The sequence below is a fragment of the Meleagris gallopavo genome, chromosome 1 (assembly GCF_000146605.3).
Source record: "Meleagris gallopavo isolate NT-WF06-2002-E0010 breed Aviagen turkey brand Nicholas breeding stock chromosome 1, Turkey_5.1, whole genome shotgun sequence".
NCBI classification, from domain to species: domain Eukaryota; kingdom Metazoa; phylum Chordata; class Aves; order Galliformes; family Phasianidae; genus Meleagris; species Meleagris gallopavo.
The window spans coordinates 120,544,563-120,570,912 of NC_015011.2; the positions used below are offsets into that span (position 1 = coordinate 120,544,563).

At 38.7% G+C, this 26,350-nt stretch overlaps 2 protein-coding genes across 2 annotated transcripts in view; one reads left to right on the top strand and one right to left on the bottom strand.

Annotated features, from left to right (window-relative positions):
• EGFL6 (EGF like domain multiple 6) overlaps window positions 1–20,564 on the bottom strand; it is a 35,087-nt gene extending 14,523 nt beyond the window's left edge. The window contains exons 1-6 of the mRNA XM_019622172.2: window positions 20,454–20,564; window positions 18,250–18,342; window positions 15,162–15,281; window positions 11,473–11,592; window positions 8,401–8,535; window positions 6,525–6,647 (exon numbers count right to left, since the gene is read on the bottom strand). Coding sequence (XP_019477717.1) covers window positions 6,525–6,647; window positions 8,401–8,535; window positions 11,473–11,592; window positions 15,162–15,281; window positions 18,250–18,307 — 556 coding nt within the window. The 5' untranslated portion in view covers window positions 18,308–18,342; window positions 20,454–20,564. The remainder of the gene's footprint in view (window positions 1–6,524; window positions 6,648–8,400; window positions 8,536–11,472; window positions 11,593–15,161; window positions 15,282–18,249; window positions 18,343–20,453) is intronic.
• The window catches only part of LOC104915579 (maestro heat-like repeat-containing protein family member 2B), a 445,385-nt gene that overhangs the window by 27,202 nt on the left and 391,833 nt on the right, over window positions 1–26,350 (top strand). The gene's annotated exons all lie outside the window — the stretch shown is intronic.

Below are 26,350 nucleotides of genomic sequence, written 5' to 3' on the forward strand. Positions count from 1 at the left end.
TGAAAAACTTAGAGTGGAGTAAAAGTCAACAAAGATTGTTCAAATCTGTAAAATAAAAGACATAAATCTGAATGTGTGGGTTTTCCCCATTTCTGTTCCACAATACGGCATAATGAGGTCAAATATCCTCTACACCCAGACAGAAAACTTCAAAACACTTGGTGATAAGAGGATATTTATTTATTTAGCTGCCATGATTTTCACATTATGCTTTTCTTCTCAATATACTGCATATCAAGACAAAAGTGTTTTGTTTCTTTTCAAATCCAGTTATTCTCTCTACGATCATCAAACTATGTTGGGATGCTTGAATGAGGGACTATTTTTAACAAAAACCCATTTGAAGGTATAATTCCATCGATGCAGGGAGCCAGAACCAGCAGTGATGAAACCCAGAAGCAGTGCAAAGGGCTCCTTTCGGGTGGTCCTATGTGGAGCCAGGAGATGAATTCAATGATCACTGTGGATCTCTTCCAGCTTGGGATATTCTATGATTCACCGATACTTTTTTCTGTTTGTTTCTTTTCACATAAGCAAAGACGAACAGAAGAGAAAACACCACTTAATGAAACAAAGCTGCAGCCTAGTAGGAAAAGAGGAAAAATCCTAGAATTTATATTAATTCCTGGATAATCCCAATAAAAGTGAATTGGTCAGATTTTATTTAAAGGAAATGCAGCTACATTTTCTACTTAGTATCCCAGTACAATTAGACTCTTGGTTAATTCACTGGATTGTTCAGATTTTCTGAGATTCTCTGAAATTGCAGTTGGAGGCATAAAATAAATGATTGTCAATAAAACATGAAATAAACAAAACCTGAAAATTTTGTTTTTCTTGTCCTTTGAATAAAACTCATAGCCTTGCTTGTCAGACACTTGCAAGTTAACTCTAATAATACTCCACTAAGCGAACCTTTACTCTGGAGGATGATATTCTCAAGGTTATATGCAGTTTAACTGCTGTGGTTTTCTGAGTCTAACCTCAGAATGCAGCAATGAAAATTATCAGGAAGAACTCATTCCAAACAAATTTCCTCTTGACAATCAGTAACAAGAAGCTGCAGGCTGTTGATAAACATGCTATGGAAGTTTTCACGCCGGGCTGACTGCTTGGCAACCTGAACACCTGCTTTTAGTTCCTACTTTGAAGTCTTCCCAGCGAAATGAAAAATTCTTCCAGCTTAACATAATAATCTCTGTGATGTCAGAAAACCAATCTTCTTGTATGTGCAAAACTAAGCAGTGTAGAAAATCAACTGACAGGTGTGACAAAATATAGGGATGAAAGCGTATAATCCCCACATGCTTGCAGGCTCAAGTTTGCTGGAAATAAGAAAATCTTCATGTTCATATTTTATACCCTGGACAATGAGGGACCAGACACCAAGAATAGTTCAGGATATATTGTGGGTATCCTTCTAATCTGTATTCAGCTAAATAGCCTGAGGTGTGGATTTAAGGCTTTTTATGTCTACCCATAAACTACAGTAAGAACAAAACAGACTAAGGATAGGATACCTAAAACTCAGTCTGTTCTGCAGAAACCACTGCAGCCCATGCACTTGCAGGTTGCTGAGATACCACAGCTGAGGCAGAAGCATCTCAAGATCCTTTGTGCCACTGCATTTACATAAATAGACAGGTATTTCTCACTGACATTTGCGCATTTATGCATCTCTGTGACTACACAGAGAATATAGAAACTGAAAAAAAATGTAATGCATTTCATCCCAGCTCCTCTTTATGCACCTTCTGATGGGAAGCATGCAGACCAAGACCTCCTGTTCCTATACAGTCTATAAATACAGACTGTATGAAAAATAGCTTCCAAAGGTATTTTATTTCTTTGAATCAGAAGGAATTACAGTAAGAGGTGGAAAACAAAAGGCAAATAGTGGCTGAGGGCTAGAAATAAATCTTCTAACATCTATTGCTGTGGAGGACTATAAGACCACAGATAAATGGTATATCTAATGACTAAGTAGTGAAAAGCTGAGTTGGAAAAAATATGGAGAACAGATGCCAACCTCCTGCCTCTGTGCTGTATTGTGTGAAGGGAAATGCTCTGGGGATGGTACAGGAGAGGGTCAGGCAGTAATCTGTTTTCCTCACACATGCCTTGTGACTGCAATTGATGTTGAACAGGGCTCTGAGTGCAGGAGGCCTGCAACAGGAGATGGCTTACTTTGCCCGCACAGACACTGCACTGCTTTCACCTTGCACCTATCAACAGATTTGAAAACCTAGTAAGTGATAAGCCTTGAGACTGCCTTTCAAGTTCTTTTGTAGCTGTAGCTTCTGTATATAAAAGTGGGAGAGGGGACGAGCAATACAGGCAACCATTTACAGCATTTAGGGTCTGTGGATGTGATTACAGATTAAATCAACAGTTTCAGAATTCACTCTAAAAAGTTCTAGAGCTCATAGGGAAAGATATCTCTTTCAGAGAAACCTAAGACACTCTTAAAGTTTTAATACATAATTTAATACAGAGATTCTAGACTATTATGGTCTTCTAAGTATTACACATCAAGGGATGACAGCAGTATTTGAGTCTATACTGAATTGAATCATAAGGACCTGACAAGTAATATGACTTTTTAAATGGCTTTTTAAACTTTGAAATTGTATGATGCCAACCCAAACTTTTCTCAATACAGGCAAGTTAATAAGAAAACAAAATCTTATATAAGTTTACCCTGTGAGCAAAGCTGGAACTTGAGTAATATAAAAGAGACAAAGAGAGTAGTCGTGGCTTTGTATTGCCATTTAGATATCCAGCAAAGCAAAGCATAATGAAGAACAGAAACCTCTGTCTGCAGCATGGCATCAAAAAGAGTGCCATTGTTAACATTTTAAGAGCAATGCCTGAAGGATGGAGGCTTTAAGCTAGTTTTGCATTTTCCTGTTATTTTGCAGCTTCCTATAAGTAAAGTGAACTAAAGATAGGTTCGTGTTTCTCCAGGAATCTTAATTGCTTATGGAACCTTCTGGGACCCTATTCTTAAATAAAAGCTGGAACACACGTTGAAGCATATGGTGAGGGAAATGTGGTTTTTCAATTCACAATAGGAAATCAGGAAACATATGAACCTGAGAAAAGCAACAGATTGCAGCAAGATAGAGGCCAAATGTGGAAATGGCTAGGACTCTTTTAGGGAGCATTGGAAAACTTACACTTCTATAAATTCTCAAATGAAATGTGTTCTAGAGACAGTTCAGAAATAATGTCCGACATTTCACATCTATCTGAACATTGGATGGATAAAAGGAACAACCTCAGGTCGTATTCAAACAAGCAGCACTGACTGCAGCTTGATGTCTCAGCATCTTTCTGCTGAGTTGGCATATTGATATATAAATTGCATAAATCCCCCCACCGTCTGTACAAAGATGAATCTTACATCACCTCACTTATGTTATTTGGTAGCAGGAGGAGATACTGTCATACAAGTTTCATTATAAACAATGTGCTTAGCTCCTCTCATTTTATAGTCTGAAAACTAAGCTATATGTTAAAATGTTTTTCATTTGTTATAAAACGCTAATGCTGCTGCCATGGTAACCAGATCATTATATACTTGAGGCAATTGCTATGAAGAATTAATGGTTCCTTGTGGAAATGGGATTGTCACCCCATGGGAGTAATTATATACAGTACTGAGGGCATATTTGAGAAGCCCTTCTTTTATCTGCAGCAGGACCCCAGGCACATCTGCTGGGAGCTGGAATTGGCTGCAGAAGCTGCAGTCACTGCCACAGCCTCAATCCCCCACATTGTGAGGACAGTGTTCTCAGTCTATCAAATCCAACAGCAAAATCTCCTCTGACTTCAATGAAGCCAAAGATTTTCCACAAATGTCTTATAACATGGAGAAAACTTTGCATTTCAGTGTATACTGCTATATCTAATTGGTGTTTCTGTCACTATTTGAATAAATATTTGCCCAAATAAAACTCATCTTGCTCCCCTCTGCTACATTGCTAATTTTTTTTTTTTTGGACAATTTGAATATAAATCAACCATTGAAACATACAAAATCAACTTTCTCCCTCAAAGAAAGGCAGTGTTTGTGTGGGAACTACCACCTGAGAATCCACTCTTTTTTTAGCACTGCTGCTTTTCACATGTGTGTATCTCTGACTTTTTTCTCTCTATTACGTGTATTCTTCTTTGTAGTTGGTCCCTTGCATTTTGACCTTCTGCCAATGGCTCTGATTTTTCATTGCTGTGTCTTATTCCTCTATCCTCTCCTGCATTACATTTATTTTCTATTTAGCATGTTCTAAGTTCACGAATGCACAGCTTCTTCCTCTTCTAAACAACAAATGGAATACAGTAATTAGAAATAGGACATGAGGAAGTGTGCAGAGAGTGAACAATTTAATAGAAATGCCAGTGGAAAAAAAGAAATTATCCATCTTCAGCATTTTTTTAATAGGGCCAGACATTAAAAACTGTGTGATAGCCTTTCCATAAGCAAAATATTTCCTTTGTTCATATTTAAGCAAGCATTCCTCTTGCATTGTTTCTGCTTGAGGAAAGAATAACTAGGGTAAAATGAGATTTTCCTTTGAAAATTTCAGCTTCTCATTAAAAAGGAAAAAGCAGAATAATGCAAACCCTTTTGCCCAGAGATATATTTGCTCAACATTTATTGATGGTGTACTTTGTTTTAACAGAACCACGTTAAGATGTGTATTAGCAATTTGTCCTGATTTTCACCCAGCTCTCAAGACTCGCTGTGTCTTTCTTTCATAGTCACTTGCAGTGGTAAATCACAAGGGATGTAGTCGAGCAAGCAAACTGGCACATGACTGGAATTTGAGAATGGCAATCCTTCCAAACAACTTTGCTGAGTCCAAATCAAGCCTTTCAGTACCAGCCAAGTTTTTGTGTATTTAGTTCTCATCAAAAGTCAACATTTTTCACTGGAAGTAGAAACTTAATAGAAAATTAACTTAGGACTTAAACTTCACGGTTTTTTATTTTCCCAAATACAGTTTCAGCCCTGCTAAGGCAACTGCTTGCTTTGTGTTTAACATATGTTAACATGCTCCAATTTTACAGTGATAGGTACTAAAATAACTTCAGATACTAGTAACAGATAAAACCCTCTTCACTGGGCTTATTGTTCATTTTACTTTTCGTTGGGATATCTCAGATCTTAGACCAACTTTGGGTTTTAAAAATTGTATTTGCATAACTCTAAAAAAAGTATGGAACACTTAAGTTATGTTTCAAGGTTGCACCAAGGCATGACTGCTAAGAGACACTGTAACAAAACCACGAAGAATAAATACCTAAAACTTTTACACCTGCAAGAATATAATGAGTTCCTGGAGTATACCATACAAGAAAACATATATAAACACATATAGTTATGCAGTATATACATATATCTATATATATACACATATGTATGTATGCACAGTTTTGGCACAGCACTGCCAAATTCATAATATATCGAAAAATGAAATCTATGCCCAATACATTTTTATAGGATAAAAATATAGGAAAAAAATGTAAAATAAGTCAAACCTGAGAGCCAAAGGATATGAATGCCTTTGGAGTCGGAACCACTGATTTCAAACCAATGCCAATACAGAGTGAGTATATTTAAAATTAAATGCAGAAAGGATTAGGATCAATAAACTCTCATGCAGAAAAAGCGTATTCCAAATGCTGCAAGTGTCAACACTGATGCAATATTGGAGGTTTTCAACTACCATTATGATGAGAGTAGGAACATGAATAATAGAGAGACTCATAGGACATCAGAGTTCATGGATAATAATAATACATATCTGATCATGGATTACTTGGGGAAAAAAAAGAGGAAAAAGAAATTTATATATTATGTAGACTTCATTTTCTATAGAAAAGAGCTTTAGAAATATTGAATATCTCCTGAGGAAAATATCTCTAATGATTCTGTGAGTAAAATCTCTGCTAAGTCTAGTAAGGTACTAAGTAAAAAGATTTATTTCAACAAAAAGGGCAGCCTTTTCCATCTTTCTTCTTGAAGGGTCACATGCAGTTAGAAACAGACAATGATATCTTTAAAGAAAGTCTTCAATATTCAATAGACAAAGGTGAAATTCTAAGTGAAAATAATTTAGCACAGGAGTCATGGCTTTCCTCCTTTCTCTCATTTTTTTTCTAAGTTACCCTGAATCTCTTCTGGAAGGAATTTAGTAGCCCTCCAAGAGGCTAGTTGTAAAAATTAAAAAAAATAGTAAATGTTTAAAGCTATTTTCCATGTTTCTTCATAATAATCCTCTTCTCTGTTCTATTTGACATTTCAAGTGATACTATGGGGAAGGCAAAGATCATTTGAGCTAATAATACTTGTACTAACTACACAATGATATATAATAAATAAATGATTATGTGGGGAGGTTTGCTTTGGTGAATATTATAGTACTTTTCAGCATGGTCTTTCCTAGAAAAGTCCTTGTAACCAAAAATTATTGCAGAAAAGGAAGATAGTACTGTTCCTGGCATCCAATGGTACTCACCAGCACAATCAAATCCATTTCCTCGGTAGCCCTGATTGCATTTGCATTTGAAGGATCCCTCTGTGTTGAGGCACTCTGCATGGAGGTTACACCTGTGTGCAGCTGTCACACATTCATTTACATCTAGGGAAAGACAGAAATGCCTTAGTGAAAACTCTGCTGATAATCAAGCTTCACGATAGCCTGCTTGTAGCTGTACTGTAAGCACCAGAGTTACTAGTGCTAAGATGGTCCAGAGGCAGAAGAATTAATATTAAGAGAATATGCTTAGTTTCAGCTTTAGCCATACAGCTATAGGCTTACGTAAAGCATCCCAGTAGAGGCAAAGAGAATGCTGCTGTCTTTTGGATGAAAACAGGATTCAAACTGGATGTTGTGCACTGTATTCTGTTAACAAAATGCATCGCAAAATGTGTAATGTCAATGAAAATAATTCACCAAGTCTTCCCCACTCTTTCATTCACTCTAGAAATGAAACTGAAACTAACAGTGGACAGGCCAAGATCTTGAGATCACCTCTCTGCCTCTAATGTTCGAGGCATACATATGATGCTGCATGAAAAAAGTACAATTAGACTTTCAGTAGAAAATACTTACAGTAGAAAATAAGTTTAGCTGACAACAAAAGGTACAAACTCAAAGAGTAACAGATTTCATTCTCCTTTATCACTATCACTACTGCTACATCACAAACACGTTTCTGACTTTTCCCACATGAGGGAGTCAAGTGATTGTACAAGTATTTGAACCATTAGCATTTTATCCAGATTGCTTCATTTTTAGCAGCTGATAGGTTCCAGGTAGGTCAAGTAGGACACAAGTAGCAGGAAGATTGACTCAAAAAAACAGAATTTCTGAGAGCAGGATTCATATTTCCAGATAAAGTAATAAAATCCTGACAACTGAGACCTCTCAATCTTTCCCCCATACATACATACTGTATAAAAAAGTAAGCATTTTTTCCTCTTTAAAACTGGAGCTACTTACAATACGAAGCTCTAATTCCAGTACCCAGTATCCAAAACTTACTTTGAGATCTCCCTTCCACCTTTAAGTACCAATCTCAAGCAAAAAAAAAAAAAAAAAAAAAAAGAAACTTGAATTTGCTTTTGGATGTGTTGTTGTTCTAACCCTTGCTGGCTCTCTAGTTAGTGAACTGCTTGAACATTACAGCTGCAGGGCCCACTGCAGAACCTTACCCTTTGCCATTCTTTCACCATTAGCTAATGGTCTGAAACAGAAATAAAAGTGTTCTGATGTTTGTTTAACTGCTGGGTAGATCAAGATAACAATTTTTCCTCTGTTTCTGTTTGTGAGAAATGCAGACATGCAAAAAAGATCTGAAAAGTAATTAAGACCTACTATTTTCATACATTATTTTTTTTTTAGGTTCTGTACTATCCATCCAAACAACTATTTCTGCTGTTGTAAACTGTCATGATTCACATTGCTCATTAACTACACACAGAAAATAAAATAGAAAAAGATTGTGAGACTGTTTAGTCATCAAAAGTTGAAAATCAAAAAGACAAAATGGGCTCTTTAACTACAGTTGTACCAAAACTAGCACTTTCTTGGAGTTAGTCAACTGTTGTTAACATACAACACCCTTTTATACATCATTTGCAAGAGCTTAAAGATGACTTGGTACAAGGAGGCAATGTAATTTGCAAGTACCAGTGATCAAGTTTTTAATAAAGCCACAGAGAAAACTGAGACAAAAGCTCCAAGAGTCATAAAAAATATTCTTAGTGACATTTCTAAGGTAGCATCTCTAGACTAGGCCAATATACTTCAGACAATGACGGGAAAGTTGCATTATGTGGGAATGAAAAAAAATAAAATGGAGAAATAAATTACATGGGTTAAGTCTTACCTACACAGTCATAATGACCACTGATGTATTTCAGTTCATAACCAAGCTGGCACTTGCAGTAGTAGCTTCCAAATGTGTTGACACATCTGCGATTGAAAGAGCAGACAGCTCTGCCAGTGGAGCATTCATCAATATCTAGAGCAGGAACAGGGATGCTGGTCAGATCCAAAAGAAATTAAAATGGTCAAGCAGGAACTAGTTTGGTCTTGGCCATCACACAGCGTCCAATAAATAAGTCCTATAATGAATACACTTGAGAATGGCTTTTGCGTGTCTAAATATGAATGAAACAGCAAAATGTCCACTAACTTAATGGAAGATTTGAGACCTGACAAGGCAAAAGCAATACTGACTGTAAGGGCTTTCCACTGAGGTCAATGATTTCGCATAAGGTCACAAAATAGGAGAGGGAGGGACTCCTGAAATTCCATGATTTCTCTGAGAAAGGAAACATCAAAGAATAGTTTGAGAGCCTCAGAAACAGGAAACAGAGCAGCAAGGAGTGGGGGCAGCAGCTCTTTCTGCTGAATCTCTGCACCGCCCCTTGCTGGGCCAAATCAAGGCAGAGACTGCAGACTGCAAGTGCTCTGCCCAGCAAGAGGTAACAGTGGCAGATATTTTGGACTAATAAGGCAGCTTGGGATGGGAGGAAATGAATGTTATTAAATAGTCACTGTAATTAAATGTTATCAATTTAATTCATGAATAATGCAGCTTCTTAGGAGGATTAAGCTGAGACAAATAGCCATGGATCTTCAAACGTTTATCTGTTTATAACATTTCTGTAACTAATACTCAAGTATTAAGAGTATCTCAAAATCTTTTCTGCATACAGTATGCTATACAGCAGGAAGTTGCTCTCTGATTTTAGAGACGGAGAACACATGATAGAAAAGAGTGACCTAACACAAGTTGTACAGCAAGAAGGGGTATGCTATTTCTAACCACAGGATATACCTTTTTGTGTGTTTTACCTTCTATCAATATGTACCAGCATTCCTCCAAATCCATTTGGGCAACCAAGGTAAATGCAAATAGACTCAATACAAGAGAATAAAAATAACTGCCTGAATAATTCAGGAAGAGAACCACTTATCTTCTTGATTCTATTTAATAACATATGTCAACAGTGTTCACCTTCAAGTAGGTCTTAAGCAATTCAAACAAAAATTAACTTGCTTGCTGGTAGTCAGAGAGCCTTGCTGACTCTTCAAAGCTGAATATTTCCAATTACAAATTCATTTCACTTGAAAGAGAGAAATAATGTTCTCATGTTGGAGTGTTTACAGTTTAGAAATTAAGCAAAATATCCATATGGGCTTACTCTATAATTCCTAAAAATGAAAAAATAGCCTCATGCTATATGACATTCATACTTGACTTGATACTATAGCTATACATTAAGGAGAATAATTCATATAGTAACTGTCCTTGTATGCAGTACTGCCTCTTGGATGATGCATTAATTTGTTTTTTGAAAAGTTAAGCATAATACTGTTTTGGCCATTAGAGCTGAAATTCATTTCTATATCTGACACATCAAACTCCTCAACATTTAAAACATTTTTTAGCATGGAGATACCATTGGAGATTACCAATACAGTAAATATTGGTAAGCAGCATCAGACATGGGGCTGCTACAGTCATTCCTCCTGTCCAAGCCCCCATTCATAATGTGGAGAACTTCTATAATTGTTAGAGAAATATCATACTGCAATGTGAAATCAGGTATGTTGTTAAAGACATTGTACTAAATAGAACTCATTGCAAAAACTTGTTTATATTTTGGGCAACTCTAGAAAATGAAACATTTCCCAGCTGCAATTTTCAATCTTCTACTAAATTTAAAACAATTTAGCAGAGAGCATCCAATCTGAAAAATAAATGCTTCCATAGCCTTTCAGGTTTGTTTGTGATGACCAACAACAGCAATATTCCAGCTTTGGAAATGTGTCTGTGCTGCTCCTGCACATACTGAGAGGTCTTGCACACTTGAACCAACCTCATCATAGATCTCCACCCAACCATGGACTGAGGATCCCATTTCAGCTCCTGAGCCTTGAGCTCCTGTCCAAAATGTGCTGCAATCACACCCATTTCCAGTCCTGTCCCTGCATGGACCTCAGGACTATTCTGTTGGTAGTTTTACTGCAGATCCATCTCCTGGATGGACTCCTTGGATGTACGTTGCAGCTTTATCTCCCATTTTGTATTCCACCTGTTGACCAGACTCCTTGGACAGACACTGGACTTGATTTATCACCTGACCTTGTCACTTGCCCTGTTATAAGCTCTGGTCAGCCAGTGTGATCAGATGCTGTGGGAGAGGAACTGGTCAGTGGAGACATAGCACTGCTAGTGGTGGGGTCACCTATGGCTCTCAGCTTATCCCCTTCAGTGAACAAGCCTGCTACTGCTGCTCCCTGACATGCACTTCACTGCCTCTTCTTCTCCATCTTGAGCTGATCCGTGCTTTGGAGGGTTCATTTCATGTCCACTGATGGTTTGACGTTCGCTTAGTTTCAATATTAAAATGGCTACCATTTCAGCACCAGATTGCAATACTGTAGTCTTGCCTTTTCAGATAGCAGTGTAAAACTGTTGTCACTAAACAGCACCAAGTGCTACGAAGCAATGCTACCTTACCACAGGAAATTCCTACGTAAAATGATGTTGAGTTTTCTGTAGAAAAATATAGAAGTTCCTATTGTGGGTCATCACAATACAGGAAAAAACATCCAAACATAACTCCCAAATCCTGTAACGCATTATGTCACCGGTACATACATGTCCTACGTTGCACCTAGCAATTCCAGAGAATCAGAGAATCTCTTAATGACTACAGTATATGTCAAAACATTTAATTCTTTATTGTGGAAGGAACTAGCCCAAAGAATTGTATTATAAGAATTATTATTAAAAAAGCATGCAAATTTTGCATCACACGGTAAGTAACAAGAAGCATTAGTAAATCTAGTGAGGACGGATAAATACTTATTACTCTTTCCCCAAACTCTTGAGTTTTTGGGGATCCTAAAGAAAAGAAGCTGAGAGTGAGCTCTCTAACCGTACCAATGCATGTCCTTCCATTTGGTCCCAAATGGAGGCCAGTTGATGGACAAAGACACTGTACCTCCTCTTTGACTTCCTCACAACCGTACTGGCAATTCGCAATGGCACAGGTCCTAGAGCCTGAAAACAGTTTTTAAAATAACAAAAAGAGCAAAAATCTAGGCTGGTAACACACACTTCATTATTAATTTAGATCTGACCAAGTGTAGAAAAATAATTAGAACAACAAAATCTCATTCATCATTAGTCAAGCTGTCTATATATTAACATGTTAACAATTCATGAGATAGATCTTTTATTCCCCCTTCCCTTCATTTTGTTCTTTCCCTGTCTGCTCTTATTCCTCATTTTTTCTCCATTATCTGTTCTGACTTCCTATTATCTTTTAGATACAGACAGAACTGCTCAAACTAGAAAAAAGGCTTTTTACATTTTCCATCACTTCAGCTTTTTATCATGCAGTACAGTAATGTTTTTATTTCTTAACATTTAACATGCTTTTAGTACAGACCTTGATTCCTAAAATTACCTAAAAATTACTTAGCCTGATGGACTTTGAAAGTGCAGTTTATTTTGATCCTTTACAGAACAGATACTTGAATCTAAAGAGGCACTAGTCAGTACACAAGTCTTGTTTGTCCAAGATTGGCTAGGAGTGTGAGTTACTGGAAATGATCAGCCTTGAAACAGAAAAATGTGTTTAGATCTTGTCTGAGACAGTGTTATGAGAGGCTAGAAAAGCAGACCAAATGTAGTAAGTATATAAGGAGATTAAGTCTAAAATCCTGAAAATATCCTGCATGCATTAGTACTATGATGCCAGGGAGAGAAGCAGCATTTGGAAGTGTTTACTAGAAGAGTTGGAGAGGTATGCCAAGGTATTTTTTTCCACTACATCACTTTTACTGCATTCAGGGAAACACAGCTTTATATAGGTTCTTTCTAACTGGGATGTCTGGAGTAGTCAAGTAATCTGAGACAAAACCAACTGCCAGACTGGCACATCACTTAAGTGGAAAAAAGATACTAATTTTATTTTAAAATACAACTTGTTCATTAAGCTGGTTTGCTTAGGCTCTGTGAATAAGTGATAAAATTGACTATATTTGAAATAGGGTTTTATTTTAGTATTGATGGAGATGTGCATAGTAGCAGCAGGTAAGACTAAAAAACATGGACATACTTTTGTCACAGTTACCTACCTCCTAAGTGACAATAAAGAAACTTAGTAAGTATTCTTTAATTGGTCATTCTGATTTCTTCCTCTTTTGCTTGAAGCTCCTATTGTTTGCCAAGTTAAGACAGAATATTAGCTTAGACAAACTACTGCTATGATTTAGCATAGTAATTCCTGCAGAATTCAGATGACTTTGTGTTAGGCACTAATGAGGAAGTGGTTCCCTGTGGTCAAAACCCAAACACTTCTGATACCATTCTACATCAGGTTCCACAGTACTTGGGATGGTTCCCCTGATCAGCCTGAATGCTCAGACTAGGTGTACTTCTTCTTGTTAAGGAGATTAACATCACGGAGAATTTTATTTAAAAGGAGCAACATTTGCTCAAAACGTTTGCCTGAATAAAATTATAATAAATAAAATTATAATTAAAATTAATAATAATAATATAATAAAAAGTAAATAAACTAGTTGTGTAAAGAGTTAAACCAGCATTTCATAAGAGTACAATCTTAAGTTAACATCAAGTGAGATGGGAGTCAAGTAGAGTTAAGAAAGAATAACTTCTACTTGAATAAACAGTTTATTATTTCATTTCATACTCATAGTGTCTGCTTTAAAAAAATACAAAATCTCTTTGGAAGTGGAAGGTGACAGATTAAATTAAAGAAGCTCAGGATGGATAAACACACAGGTCTTTTTCTCCTCAATTATATTTGTCTCCTGAAGTCATGAAGACTTCTTGTCCATTGAAAAATCACTTTTTTCCCCTGAAATTTAGTTTCATTCTGTATCAGTATTTGTCAGGGTTCCAGTGTTCTTATTTGGAAAATAATGTTTATGTGCCAAAATGAGATACAAGCTTCTGGGCTCACAGCTGTTCAGGCAGTTTTTTTCATATATACTCTGAACTGGCCATCGTTGCTGAGAAATTCAGTGTTTTGTACTGGCTTAATTTTTGTACAAATTTGGTACAAACACAGTTTCCTAAATCAGGAAACCCATCCAGAACTAAGACTTAAAACTAATTCAGCAAAAATGGCTAGTTACAATCTGGATCTAGTTTTCTGACTTGATTCAGTCAAGCGGCTGTACAGAGCATTCATGCTCAGAGTAGTTAACCTGAGGAATGGATGGCATAAAAAAGGATCAAGTACTCTCTGGGTTCAAAGGGAAGTGGGCTAAAAGGATAGGTTGCTTTTGACAGTACCTCTGGCTTCTGAAGTTCAGCTTTCCATAATACAGTGGCCTTGCTGAAAACAGCTCAGTTTATGATGTCAGCAGATATACAAATTATCGTGGAAGAAACAGAAGGAATATATATCCATTTCTTAGAGATCTCAAAGAATCCACAGCTGTTGTCTGCTGGTAAGATGCACCATTCACTGCAGGGAAGGGGAAGCCTCCAAAAGCTCTGGCCCCAGACACCTTCTGCTGCAGTTTCAGTCTTCCTGCCGTAACAAGGACAGAAATGAGGAGATTTTGCTTTTCTGTCTGCCCCAGACCTGCAGGACCCTACAGTTCTGCTTTCACCAAGGCTGCATATTTTTTTAATTATCTCAAGATTGACAGCAAACTCACCAGATGGACTGGTTTTTACCAGATTTACTCTGGTAAATAGCTGTCTACAAAGTTTGGAGATCAAATCTTTTCAGAGTTTAGGGTTGTCTCTCTTATCCACAGGAACGACTGTGCAACACCTGATGCAGCCAGGTTCATTGGTTGAGGACAGATCTCTCAAACAGGTTATTCAATTGCTGAGATCAACTTGCTTTCTTGTCTCACTAATGTATCTGCTTCAGTCCAGCAGACTCCAAAAAGGCCCCCGCGCTACCTTGAGTTTAGTGAAATTCAAAGCAAAACTACCTGTATGAAGTGGTTTTGCTAAGGGGAAAGAAGAAAGTATTTTTCAGAAACAAAACGGTATCACTGAAAAATAAGAAGTCTGAAAATCAGGCTAGCTGAGAATGCAGAATACTTGTTCAGCCACAAAGAAAACAGGCAGAAATACAGTTCAGATAAGACTTAGCACAGCAGACAAATGTTAGCAAGAAGCCAGCAGCAACTGTGGGAAGCATATCAACACTCACAGAAAATAAATTATTCAGGGCGTGTAGAAATTTAAAACGAAGAGTAACGGCATGAAGTTCAGCACAGTAAACTATACTCAGTATTGATGCACTGCTTGGAATAGCTTCATTCATTCATTCAATAGATGAAACAGCAAGGCTGTGCACCAAGCTTATGTAATGTCTTTCATTTGAGCTAGCACTATCAAATATTTTTACTTCTAAAAGGACAAAAATTCCTCTGGATCCCAGAAATACAGTTATAACCTAATTTACTTGGTCAAACTGAAAGCCTCTGTCAGCTGCTTACATTACCAAAATTGCTGAGGCAAAAATCCCATCCTAAATGATCTAAATCCTTTTATCACAAAATGAAATTTTGCTGGGGTCAAATGTGATTAGGTGATCTTGGTGTGCCTACCCTGTCAGCTCTATTACTTACTTGCACATGTGCCATCTGGCATGAGCATGTACCCGTTCAGACAATAGCACTTGTAGCTGCCATATGTATTCATGCATCTGTGTTCACAGGGACGTGGTTTCAGTCCACATTCATTCAGATCTGCAGAAATCATTGAAATGAAGTGAGTGTTGAATATATATATGTATATATTAATGTGTATAGGCTTATAATATTGCTTAATGCCTTTAATTCCCCACAGTAAAAGAGCCTAGATTGAGAATGAGCCAGCCCCTTGCAAAATGAGAATGTAGCAAACCATCTGTCTGGAAGAATGCTTGGAAAACTATCACATATAGACTTCTGCACATAGACTTCTACACCTGAAAAACTAATGCAAACTCTGGCCACATCTGGCAGCTCATTAGAAAGAGGTGAAAGGGTCAGGAGAGAATGCAGTTGCTGTATTTTCTGGGAGTTATTCTTTCAGGCTTCTCTGATTCTAACTGGAGATTTTAGCTCTCCAGATGACCTCTGTACTAGAAGAGCTAGAACATTAGATTAAGAACTGTAACTTGGCTTCAGATAAAGTGAAACAAAGACACAAAGATTTCCTTTTTTTTTCCTGAGTGCACATGTTGGCACCAAGGTTTTCAGGGCAGGGATGTAAAGTCAAGATGAAACTCAGTACATAAAAAGAATCACATGATGTTAAGAATACAAGTACAAGAAATCTCAGTTTCTCAAAATCCAGAGAATAAAAGCATCCTGACCTTTTCACAATCTGCAATTTAAAAGACTATGCAAGAAGCTAAGTTGGTTTCAAACTCCCTTTGTTGTATTTCACAGGGAGAAAACCAGAATCCCACCAACTTCAATTTACGTGCTGTCAGTGCTACTGGTCCTAGAGCAAAGGAACAACATCTGTGCTTGTGACTTCTGTGAACTGACACCTTTGTCTCTAATATTTTGACACATGGTTTGCAACCAGACAGAACTTACTGGCAGAATACATCAGCATATACAGCTCATTCAGCAGGCATTTAACAGCACAAATGACCAACAGTGTAACTTCAATAGAGATGCTACTCTCCAAGCACTGAGATTGCGCAGCTCCAGTTCTAATAGGAGAAGCAGCTGTCCTCACATCTATGCACTCTGCAGGTCAGAGAAAATGAACTCCAGACCGCTCGTAAACTTTGTTATACCTACATATGCACAGAACTACTTGTTACAGCTTAGATCAAGGAAGAAAAAGAGCAGTGTATTGTTTTTTAAACATAACAACCTATCAGCTTGGAAATAACATTGGATTTCTTATGCTACTTTAGGGTAGCTAATAAACCAAGACCTCGTAACAAAGAAACCAGAAGGGAACAGAAGTTATTCCACTTCAACCACACATTTTCGGAAGTGCTTAGCTGCACTTGTGTTGCACAATGCACAGTAAAGCAGAGGTAGTGTGCAGGGCTCTAAAAGAGAAACTGAGATAAGGTAATTTTAGCTCAGACTCAGAGGCAGACTAACAGAGGTCCCTATCTCTGTTATTTTAGTAAGTTCATGATGAACTTACTCAGTGAGACACTGCGCTGTAAGGACAGACCAAGGCTATGTTTGCCTGTACATTAAGTGTCTCTGAGTATTCCTGGCTACTGGGACACGAACACCTTTTAGGCTGCAACAACTGAAACAGCTCCGAGGCATTTCTAGCCTCCACCTTCCTAAAAATTTCCTGGCCATGAAGGGAGGACAACCCAGGGAAATAACAGGCAATTTGCACATGTAGGTCTATACATTACTTCCACAAAGCTTCAGACTCCAAACCTACTGCAAGTGCAGTAGTACTTCAAGTGCAGTTGATGCAATAGAAGAGAGGGGACGCCATCCAGAGGGACCTGGACATGCTTGAGAAGTATGCACACAATAATCTAATGAAGTTTAAGATGACCAAGTGCAAGATGTTGTAGCTGGGTTGAGGCAATCCCCAATAGGAATACAGACTGGGACAAGAACTCAGTGAGAGTAGCCTTGCAGAGAAGGACTTGTCGGGTCCTGATAGGTGAAAAGCAGGACACGAGCCATTAGTGTGCTCTTGTAGCCTGGAAGGCCAACACTGTCCTGGACTGCAACAAAAGAGAGGTGGCAGCAGGGAGCAGAAGAGGATTGTACTCCTCTGCTCCGCCGTTGTGAGGACCCATCTGCAGTACTCTGTCCAGATTTGGAGCCCCCAAAACAGGAAGAATGAAAAGCTTTTGGAACAAGTCCAGAAGAGGGCCATGAAGATGCTCAGAAGGCTGGAGCACCTCTCCTATGAAGAAAGGTTGAGTGAGATGGGTTTGTTCAGCCCGGAGAAGAGAAGGCTACGGGGAGACCTCACTGTGGCCTTCCAGTACTTGAGAAGAGCTTATAAACAGGAAGGGGACTGACTTTTTCCATGTTCTGATAGTGACAGGACAAGGGGGATAGTTTAAAATTAAAAGAGGGAAATTTAGGTTAGTTTTTAGAAAGAATTTATCAATAAAAAACCTGCAAAGCCTGCAGGGCTTAGGAAGGTAGCATGCATAGACCCCATCTGCTTCTGTGGTCCTTATTCCATGTTCATTCATCAGTAGTGCAGTAGACTGGCTTCTCCATCCACAATGATTCACTCCTTTCATCTGACCACATATACGGGTCTCAAATATTTCAACAACAACAAAAAAGCAGAGTTGTCACCAATGCATCATCTGAAATTTGATTGAGAAATTACACATCTAGCATATAATTGCACGTCTTTCTGAGGAAGTTAGTTAAGAAAATAGCATGGCTTCTGGATTTGACTTTCACTTCTTCTTGTTTTCTGTATCATCTCTCGATGCCTTAATCCTCTGACTATGAGACAGTTTGCCCTTGTCACCAGCCTGAAGGAAATAAATGAAATGAGTTCAAACTCCTGTTTGCTGAAGGAGGCTTAGAACTTGCATTTCCAGCACCCCTCATGAGGTAAGAGCCTCAAAGTAGTCTAAACCCCGCCATGTAAATAAGAAAAGGTCTCATTTTAAAAGTTTGGAAAGTGACAATCCCTAATTAAAAAAAAAGGGGGACAGAAAATCACCAGTGTTTCTGGAATAATATCCGCATGTGCACAAACCTTGATTACAGGTTTTTCCTGTAAATCCAGGGAAACATTTGCATTTGTTTGGTCCCATGCATTCGCCATACTTGCAGCCATGTCCACAGATAGCTGAGGGGATCAGGCAGAGAAAGGAGAGAAAAAGGAGAAATTAGAAATATTCTATTTGAGAACTCCTCCTCTGCTTAATTGTCCAAACATTTATTATGGAAATTCAGCATCCTCAAGACCTCTCCCTCTAGTTTGGACATCATAGCTACTGATCAGTGCTTTATTTCAGTTGGAGAACAGGGATTCTGGCACAGCTTGCATGAGTGAATAATTTTCCCAGTTCGTAAACACCTGGAAAAGAAGGGGCTCCTTTTAGCACCCTCCCCAGTGCTCCTTTCTTCCATACTTCTGATGCATATTTACATACTCTGCACATACTCAGCTCATTTCCTATTTTGGGAAGCCACCTGTGGAAAGCTGCTAGCCAGCAGTTCCATTTGCTACATTTGGCTGCTGGAGCAGGCAAGAGGCAGGAGCAGTCTCCTGCAGTCAGAAAATCAGTCAGAGGACCCCATAGTGGCTCTTGGATCTCCTCACTTATATCTGAGAACATGTCCATCCCACAGTGGAATATCCAGAGCATATCTGTCAAATGATCAAACACCTGTCCTTACCACACACGCCAATATTTACAATTTCATCAAGTTTATAAGAGAGGGCTGGGTTTACTCTGGATGTGTTAAAGAGCAAAAATTTTCTAACTCTCATCATCTGCCAGAAATTAAATCTGGATTTTGTAAGGCTTAAGGCTAGACTTCCTAAAGTCAGTATGATGATCAAAATGAGTGTTCTTCAGGAAAAGTAATCCAAATGTATTTAATCAGCACTAGCTCTAGCAAAAATCAGCAAACAAGTATGCGCCAGGTTGTGCATCCAGACACTTTCTGTAATTACTCTGCAAGCTGAAATATAGGAAACAGTAAAATCACAATGAAAATTACTGTATAGATAAAATTCACAATTCGTAATTCAAACCCATAATTAAAATTCATCTTGCTTAATTCAAGCACCTTCTCTACATTTAAAGGTTCATTCACAAGTAGTGAAGCACTATCTCTGAAGGATAGACATATTTTGATATTGTCCCTGAAAAGCAAATGTGAGATCAGCTGAATATTTAACTCTGAATCAGAGAACAACATTATGTTTTGATTTGCAATGCAGGAGTACACTGTTGTTTTTTAAAGAAATCTGACAAAGAATCACCTTAAAAACTTATGAAATCTGGATTCTAGTATGAAAGTAACCTATTGCTTTAAAACAGAACAGCTTACTCCACTGGCTCCTCAAAGTTACATTTGCCAGTTGTCCCTCCATTGATTCATTTGCACCAAATCTAAGCTGCTATTAAACAATATAGTAATATTAATAAGTGCACTTGTCACTTTTTTATCAACTGACATGCTATACAGAGCAGAGACTTTGGGATACCTTTCCCTTTAAAATATCAGTACGTTGATTTTTAGCAGTGACTAATTTTAAGCCTATGTTCAAAATCACTAGATATATAACATCAAACTGGTTCAAAGATTCCTCCAACACGTATTTTATGATTTTTTTGTGTTTTGCTCAAGTAGAGCTAGGAGAGTCCACATCAACTTCCTCTTGGGACTTGTAACAGGTTAGAAAAGTCTACTCACTGCCTCTCCATTAAGCCAACAATCCACAGATCAGAACACTGGTTGCTACCCAAGATCAAGTCAGGTGCACCTACTGCTTAGGTTACATTTATATTTCCAGAAAGTTAAACCTCCTGGTTCTCAGAGGCTGTATACTTCTGAAGATAAAGGGCATCAATTGATTTCACGCGTCCATATGTAGCACCAGAAGATGTTGCATGTTTAGCATTCATTTGACAGCTGTAATAGCAGAGGCACTGAATGTTTCCAATATCTCAGTCTGAGCATGCGGAAGGTTAGAACAGATGGTCCCTTCTGGACTTAAGAATTTTTGAATCTATATTTTACTGCCTGGTGCCATTTACCTAAAGCTCTGCTTTTTTAAGGAGATAAAATCTCAAACACATTTTTTTCACTCTCCCAAATAATTACTATATTTCAATCCCACACAAGCTTTCCTTCTCTGACTTCTGGGAGCCCTACGTGAATCCCCTTTATTAGTACCAAGTACACAGCCATGGAGAAGAAACAAGCATAAAGTGTTCATATTACCTTCACAGTGGCCCTTGTTGTTCTTTTTCCAGCCATAACAGCAATCCAGCCTAGAACCGTAGCGACACACTCCCGGCTGGCTCACAGTCACCAGCTGCCCACGAGCTCTTGAACTGCATGAGGAAGGACAAAGACGAGCTCCAGCAGGCAAATACACTTTAGTTCATTCTGCCCTATAGTTCTTCGTGCATTTCTCTAATGTTTTATCCACTGTCAGGCATTTTCTTCTCATCAAACCTTGGAGCACTTAATAGTGTTTCTTGACAAGACTGTGAAATTGCACTCAGTTGGAGAAAGGGGCAAAGGGAGCATCTCACTTGCAATAAATCAGCTGCACAACATAAATCTCTTCTAATGAGAAACATGGCAAAGGCAAAAAAATAGACCCAGGTCCCCTGCTAGAATGAGTCTTTTTAATCTCAGTCAAGTCAGCAGGGCTATTCCAGTTTGCATCAGAAGGATCAATGATGATGTTTTGCTCCAGATGACAAACTACTGATTCTACAGCAAAGCACTTTCCTAAACATCCAGTCAGCCCCATAAATTCAGTGCCCTGCAGGCTCACTGCCAGTGCATATGTGCTTCTTGATTACAGAAGCACAGAGAGTACTGTGTGCTCTGGCTACACAAAACTCCCTGGCCATACAGCCATTTTAGTCATTCAGTACTTCAATGTTGCTCAAAATTACTCTGCAGATCAAGTGCTGCAATGTTAGCTGTCAAAATTATAAGTCTAATGGAAATTTGCAGCAGCCTAAGTCTTCTAGGTTTAGTCTATGCTGCAAGGGGTGCGGTGACCCCAGTTTTCTTATCTCCCCAGTTGCTGATGCTTAACTTGTTTATACCACACGCATGTCCCCCTTATAAAATTTTCTTCTTTAACCCAAATCCTCTATCTCTGTTGCTTTTTCCAGGCAGCAACTCAGAATGTACTTTCTTCAGAGAGTCCAAAGTGCTGTTTCTGACACAGTAAATATCTTCTCTGCGAGGGTTTTGTATCAAGTGATTTGGGGGTGCTGAGAGGGCAATATATAGCAACAGCATGGCCCACAGTAAACAAAAAAGCAACAAGCCAGGAATTTTTGCATTTTTTTTAGTCTAATGCACAGTGATGGTATTGCTGGTGATAATACCTGATAGTAGAACTTCACACACATTCCCCTGCGCTTCTCTGTAAGGGTTGCACTCTTACTGGGAGAGTTACTGCAAACATCATTAATGCAAACTATTAAAAATAGTGAATATATACACACACTTCAAGCCACACAGCCTTTACGATCATCCCCATGGTTACATGGCTACATATACCCCATTTTGAGGCAGGAGAAAAAGTGTATGGAAGAGCTACAACTCCTGTACAGGTGTCTATTAGAAATCAGCACTCTGCCTCTAGATATACTGACAGGAAAAGAATCCTTTCTCCTTGTATTCATCCAAATGCTGCTGGCTTACATCACTTGTGAGTATGCAAGTTAACTACTATGTTCTGCTAGAAAGCTCCCCTGAACTTTATCTGTAATAGTAAAAGTGTTCTGCTTTCATTCCCAAGCCACCTCTGAATTCAAGTGGATAGTGCTTTTACTCTGAATCCCTGAAGCTTGGAGGAAATTGGATCTTATTACTTTCCAGAAGATGCTCATTTCCACAGGAAGACAGACTCACTCAGGAACTTTTTATTTAATAATTCAGTTCAGAATTGGATAAATAAAAATGCCTTTACAAAGTATATAATATCCACAGAACTTCAGTACAAACTTTTGTTAAAACTGGGAAATCTTCCATAATACTGCAAATAAAATGAACGCAGCTGAACTTTATTAGATACTGCCCTGGACAAGGCCTTTGACTTGCTCCGACTTCCGCAAGAAGCACCAAGTTAAAACCAGCCTTTGGCAGTGGGAAAGATAAATTGAATCACCTAGACCTCAAAAATCTGTGAGCAAAAACAGTTTTGCCAAGTTAGTCCATCCATAAAAAAACATCACTCATCAGTTCAGCTATTGCTGTCAGGAGTTCAGCATTTTGTACAAATGAAAGAAATAGATCCTGGTAGTGAGAAAGTCACTTAGACTTTTCCAGACATCACTGGGAGAAGTAATACAAACCAGAGACATCTGATCCATTCCAAAATGATATTTCTGTATGATTTCATAAGGAGCACTGAGAGGTCTAAATGAGATAGCTGTGCTTGGCACTGTCCACTTGGTGTGAGAACAATGCCTGGCTTGAATAACTTGCAGCTAAAATACGTGAATGAAGACAAATTGTGCAGATCATCTGGCAAGATCAGTCCCCACATCTCTGCTGAAGTACTCTGTCCTCAAACTCAGTAACATACAGCACTGGGACAATAGGTAGCAAGTGACAAACTGAGCCATACAGAAGGCCAAAACTGCAGCAAACTGGTATTATGTGACTGTGACTTTGCTGACTCTAGTAAGACGGCATCTAGCAAAGTACATTCAAGATAGATTATAAGAAGATGGATTATAAGAACTTTTACAGTTAGGGCCTCGTTAGTTGAGGTGACAAAAAAGGAGCAAGGCATTTTGTCTAGCAGAATATCACTGTGAGCGCAGCTATAAGAAGATAGATGGGAATCTTAGGTATTATCAGTTGACATTCCAGTAGTGATAGAAAAGTTTAACTGCTGCTTTATCAGGTTATATTATGTATAATTCTTTACATTCATGTCCAAGAAATGTGAAGTACATATGGTGTGCATGGTGATAAAAGCTACAAAAATGAAAACTTCAGAGGAGATAAGAAGAGCTTGGCTTCAGTTGAACATTCCAAAAGCTTAGACAGGATCTGACAGCTTCCTTCAAAGCATTGAGCATTGTGTCCCTGGAGGTGTTCAAGAAACACATAGATGTGGCACTGAGGAAGATGGTTAGTGAGGCTGAGTTGGGGTTGGACTTGATGATCTTGGAAGTCTTTTCCAACCTATGATTCTATGTTCAGAAAGTTTACTTGCTCCACGGATCAAGAGGCTAACAGCAACTTTGATCTAGTAACAGTGGACAAGGAGAAGGCTGAGGTATTCAGTAACTTTTTTGCCTCAGTCTTCACTTGCAAATAGGGTTGTGAAGAAACAGGTTTCCCAGAGAGGTGGTGGATGTCTGGTCCCTGGAGACATTCAAGGTCAGGCTGGATGGGGCTCTGAGCACCCTGATCCAGCTCTGGAGAGAGCTAGCTCCTTCTTCACTGCAGGGAGTTGGACCAGATGACCTTTGGCGGTCCCTTCTAACACCAGCCATTCCATGACTCTGTGATTCTAACGTCAGTTGATCTGGATTAGTTGACACAGTAGGACTAATATCCTGAATATTGTGGTGAGACACTGGAACAGGTTGCCCAGAGAGGTTGTGAATGCCCCTTTCCTGGAAGCATTCAAGTCCAGGCTGGATGGGGCTTTGAGGAACCTGGTCTAGTGGGAGGTGTCCCTGCCTAAAGCAGGAGGTTGGAACTAGGTGATCTTAAAGGTCCCTTCCCACCCAAAACATTATATGATTCTATGATAGTAAGTGGGCTAATAGCTGAGTTGGACTCTAATTCTCATTAGCAGCTATTATAATAATAACAATTACAGTAGATGGAAGTAAAAATCTCAAAAATGGAAGAAGTTTCTTGTCGTATTTTCCTGACCAGCATTCATGAGTGATCTATTCCCTGTCTGAACAAAATTATATGGCAGCAACAGTTGCAGATGAAAAGAGAGCGAGTCTTTAAAAGACTGATATGACAGTCAGTTGTGGTTTGATCTAAAATAGAGTTGTTTGTTTTCAGCCATTATTAATCTTCTGTCTTTTACTAACATTTTCTGTGGAGAGGAACATTTATGAGCTTTTACTTTTTTTTTTCTTCAAGACATCTGCTGAATAGATTTAGTGCACTATTTCCATAAGATCTCTACAGGATACTTTTTTCCAGCTCTTGCACACACAATAGTTGCCCACTGTTGAGGGGAAAAAAGTCTGTTATATTATTAGCAGCTTCCAGTTAACTTTAAAGACAGGATATTACCCATTTCTTTAATTTTGCTTCTAAGAGATTCCGAATATTGCTGCTAGTGAACAATTAGCACCAAACCTAACATTTTGATCAGTACGTTTATTCAGGACCAAAAGATGTTCTCCTACAACTTAGGAATTTGTAAAAAATTCTTAAAAACTCTCTTATGAGTTCACATCATACATTCTGCCAGATGACAGAACATTTTGTTTGCTTGTTTTGTTTGTTTTTATAAGTTTCTTTGCAGGGTGACTTCCTTCTAGAATAAAAAGCTTGCCTACGGTTTCTTTTTTTAAGTAAAACTAAAATGCACCCTATTATTTTTTAATGGTTACCTTTGAAATCCCTTTGGTCAGTTTCAGGCACTCCACATGACATTTCTGCTTTATTGGGAGTCCCTCCCAAAGTATAAAAAAAAAAGCTCAGCTTGGGCTCACAGAAGTTCCTATAAGTCTTCATGTGATCACCACATTCCTTAAAGGAATGCTCAAAGCAGGAAAGTGAATACTCCAGATGTGAAAGGCACTCTTCTAAGAAACAGAAATAAGCATAATTCATTTTTTTTCCAAACAGATTCTAATTTCTACTATTTCCTGTTCTTTTTTCCTAGCTATTCAGAGTGAATGTAATTTCTTTGTTCTCTTATATTTAGAATCTTCTGTCATCCAAGACTTCTAACAAGATGTTTCAAATGCTCTCTCTTTCCCCTTCTTCCCAGTACAAAAAGGGGAATTATAGTCTTAGTAGAAGATGCAGGTATCTGCCCAGAGAGGTTGCAAAGTTTCCTCTTCTGGAGATACTCAAGATCTGATGCTTTTTCCTTTGTGATCTACTGTAAGGAACAACCTTTAGCTGGACTCGATGATCTGCAGAAGTCCCTTCCAACTCCTTCAGTTTTGTGATTCTGTGATCACACAGCACCATCGTGTCTAAAACAGGCCGTGGAGCAAACTTACACAGGGTTTTCTGTAGGATTTTCCAACTTAGCGTGAAAAGGTTATGTTTTCTTACAACAGAAGACACAGCATTTGTTTTGCAGTTTTACATCTTCCAGTGTGTTTGAAATGCAAATACACAACATCTCAAGAAATAATCAATGTGAACATGCAAACTGTATGGAGTAAATGTACTTTCTACAGAAGAAGGTTTGGAATTCCTGAAGAGTGGACAACTTGCTGGCCTCAAAGATGCTAGAACAGCACATTTCCGCTTGATTATAAACTGTGATGCTAAGCAAAGAAGCCACACACCATCTTGAAGACTGCTGCTGTAGTTGCTGTCAATCCTCCTCTTACTGGCTGCTCATTCGCTGTTGTATTTGTGGGTTTTTATTTGGTTTATCTACACTGCAAGGTGAAAGTTTGGAACGGCTTCATGAGGAGTAGAGTTTTATTTATCCTTTCTCACTGAACCACAGAACCATAGCAAATCCCGAGTTGGAAGGGACCCACAAGGACCCCTGAATCCAACCCGTGGCTCCACACAGCACCACCCAAAATCAAACCCTGTGTCTGAGAGCGTTGAACTCCTGCACTCAGGGCCGTGCCCACTGCCCTGGGCAGCCCGTTCCATGCCCACCGCCCTGTGGTGCAGACTCTTTCCCTGATCCCCAGCTGCTCCTCCCGACACAGCTCCGAAATGCCATTCTATTTCTGGCACGTACCTGTCACCGCGGAATACAACAAACACCTGCCCTGTCAGCCTTGTTAAGTACCTACTTACACAAGCACAGCAAAGACTTGAACAGCTCACACCTTTCTACACTTGGTATAATTAGCAGTATCCTCAAGAGTGTCTTGAAACTATCACTTCTCCCGAAGGAAGAGACACGGCTTTGGTGTCACCGTGCCTTCACTGCGCCCGGTGCCCCCGATCCGACCTCC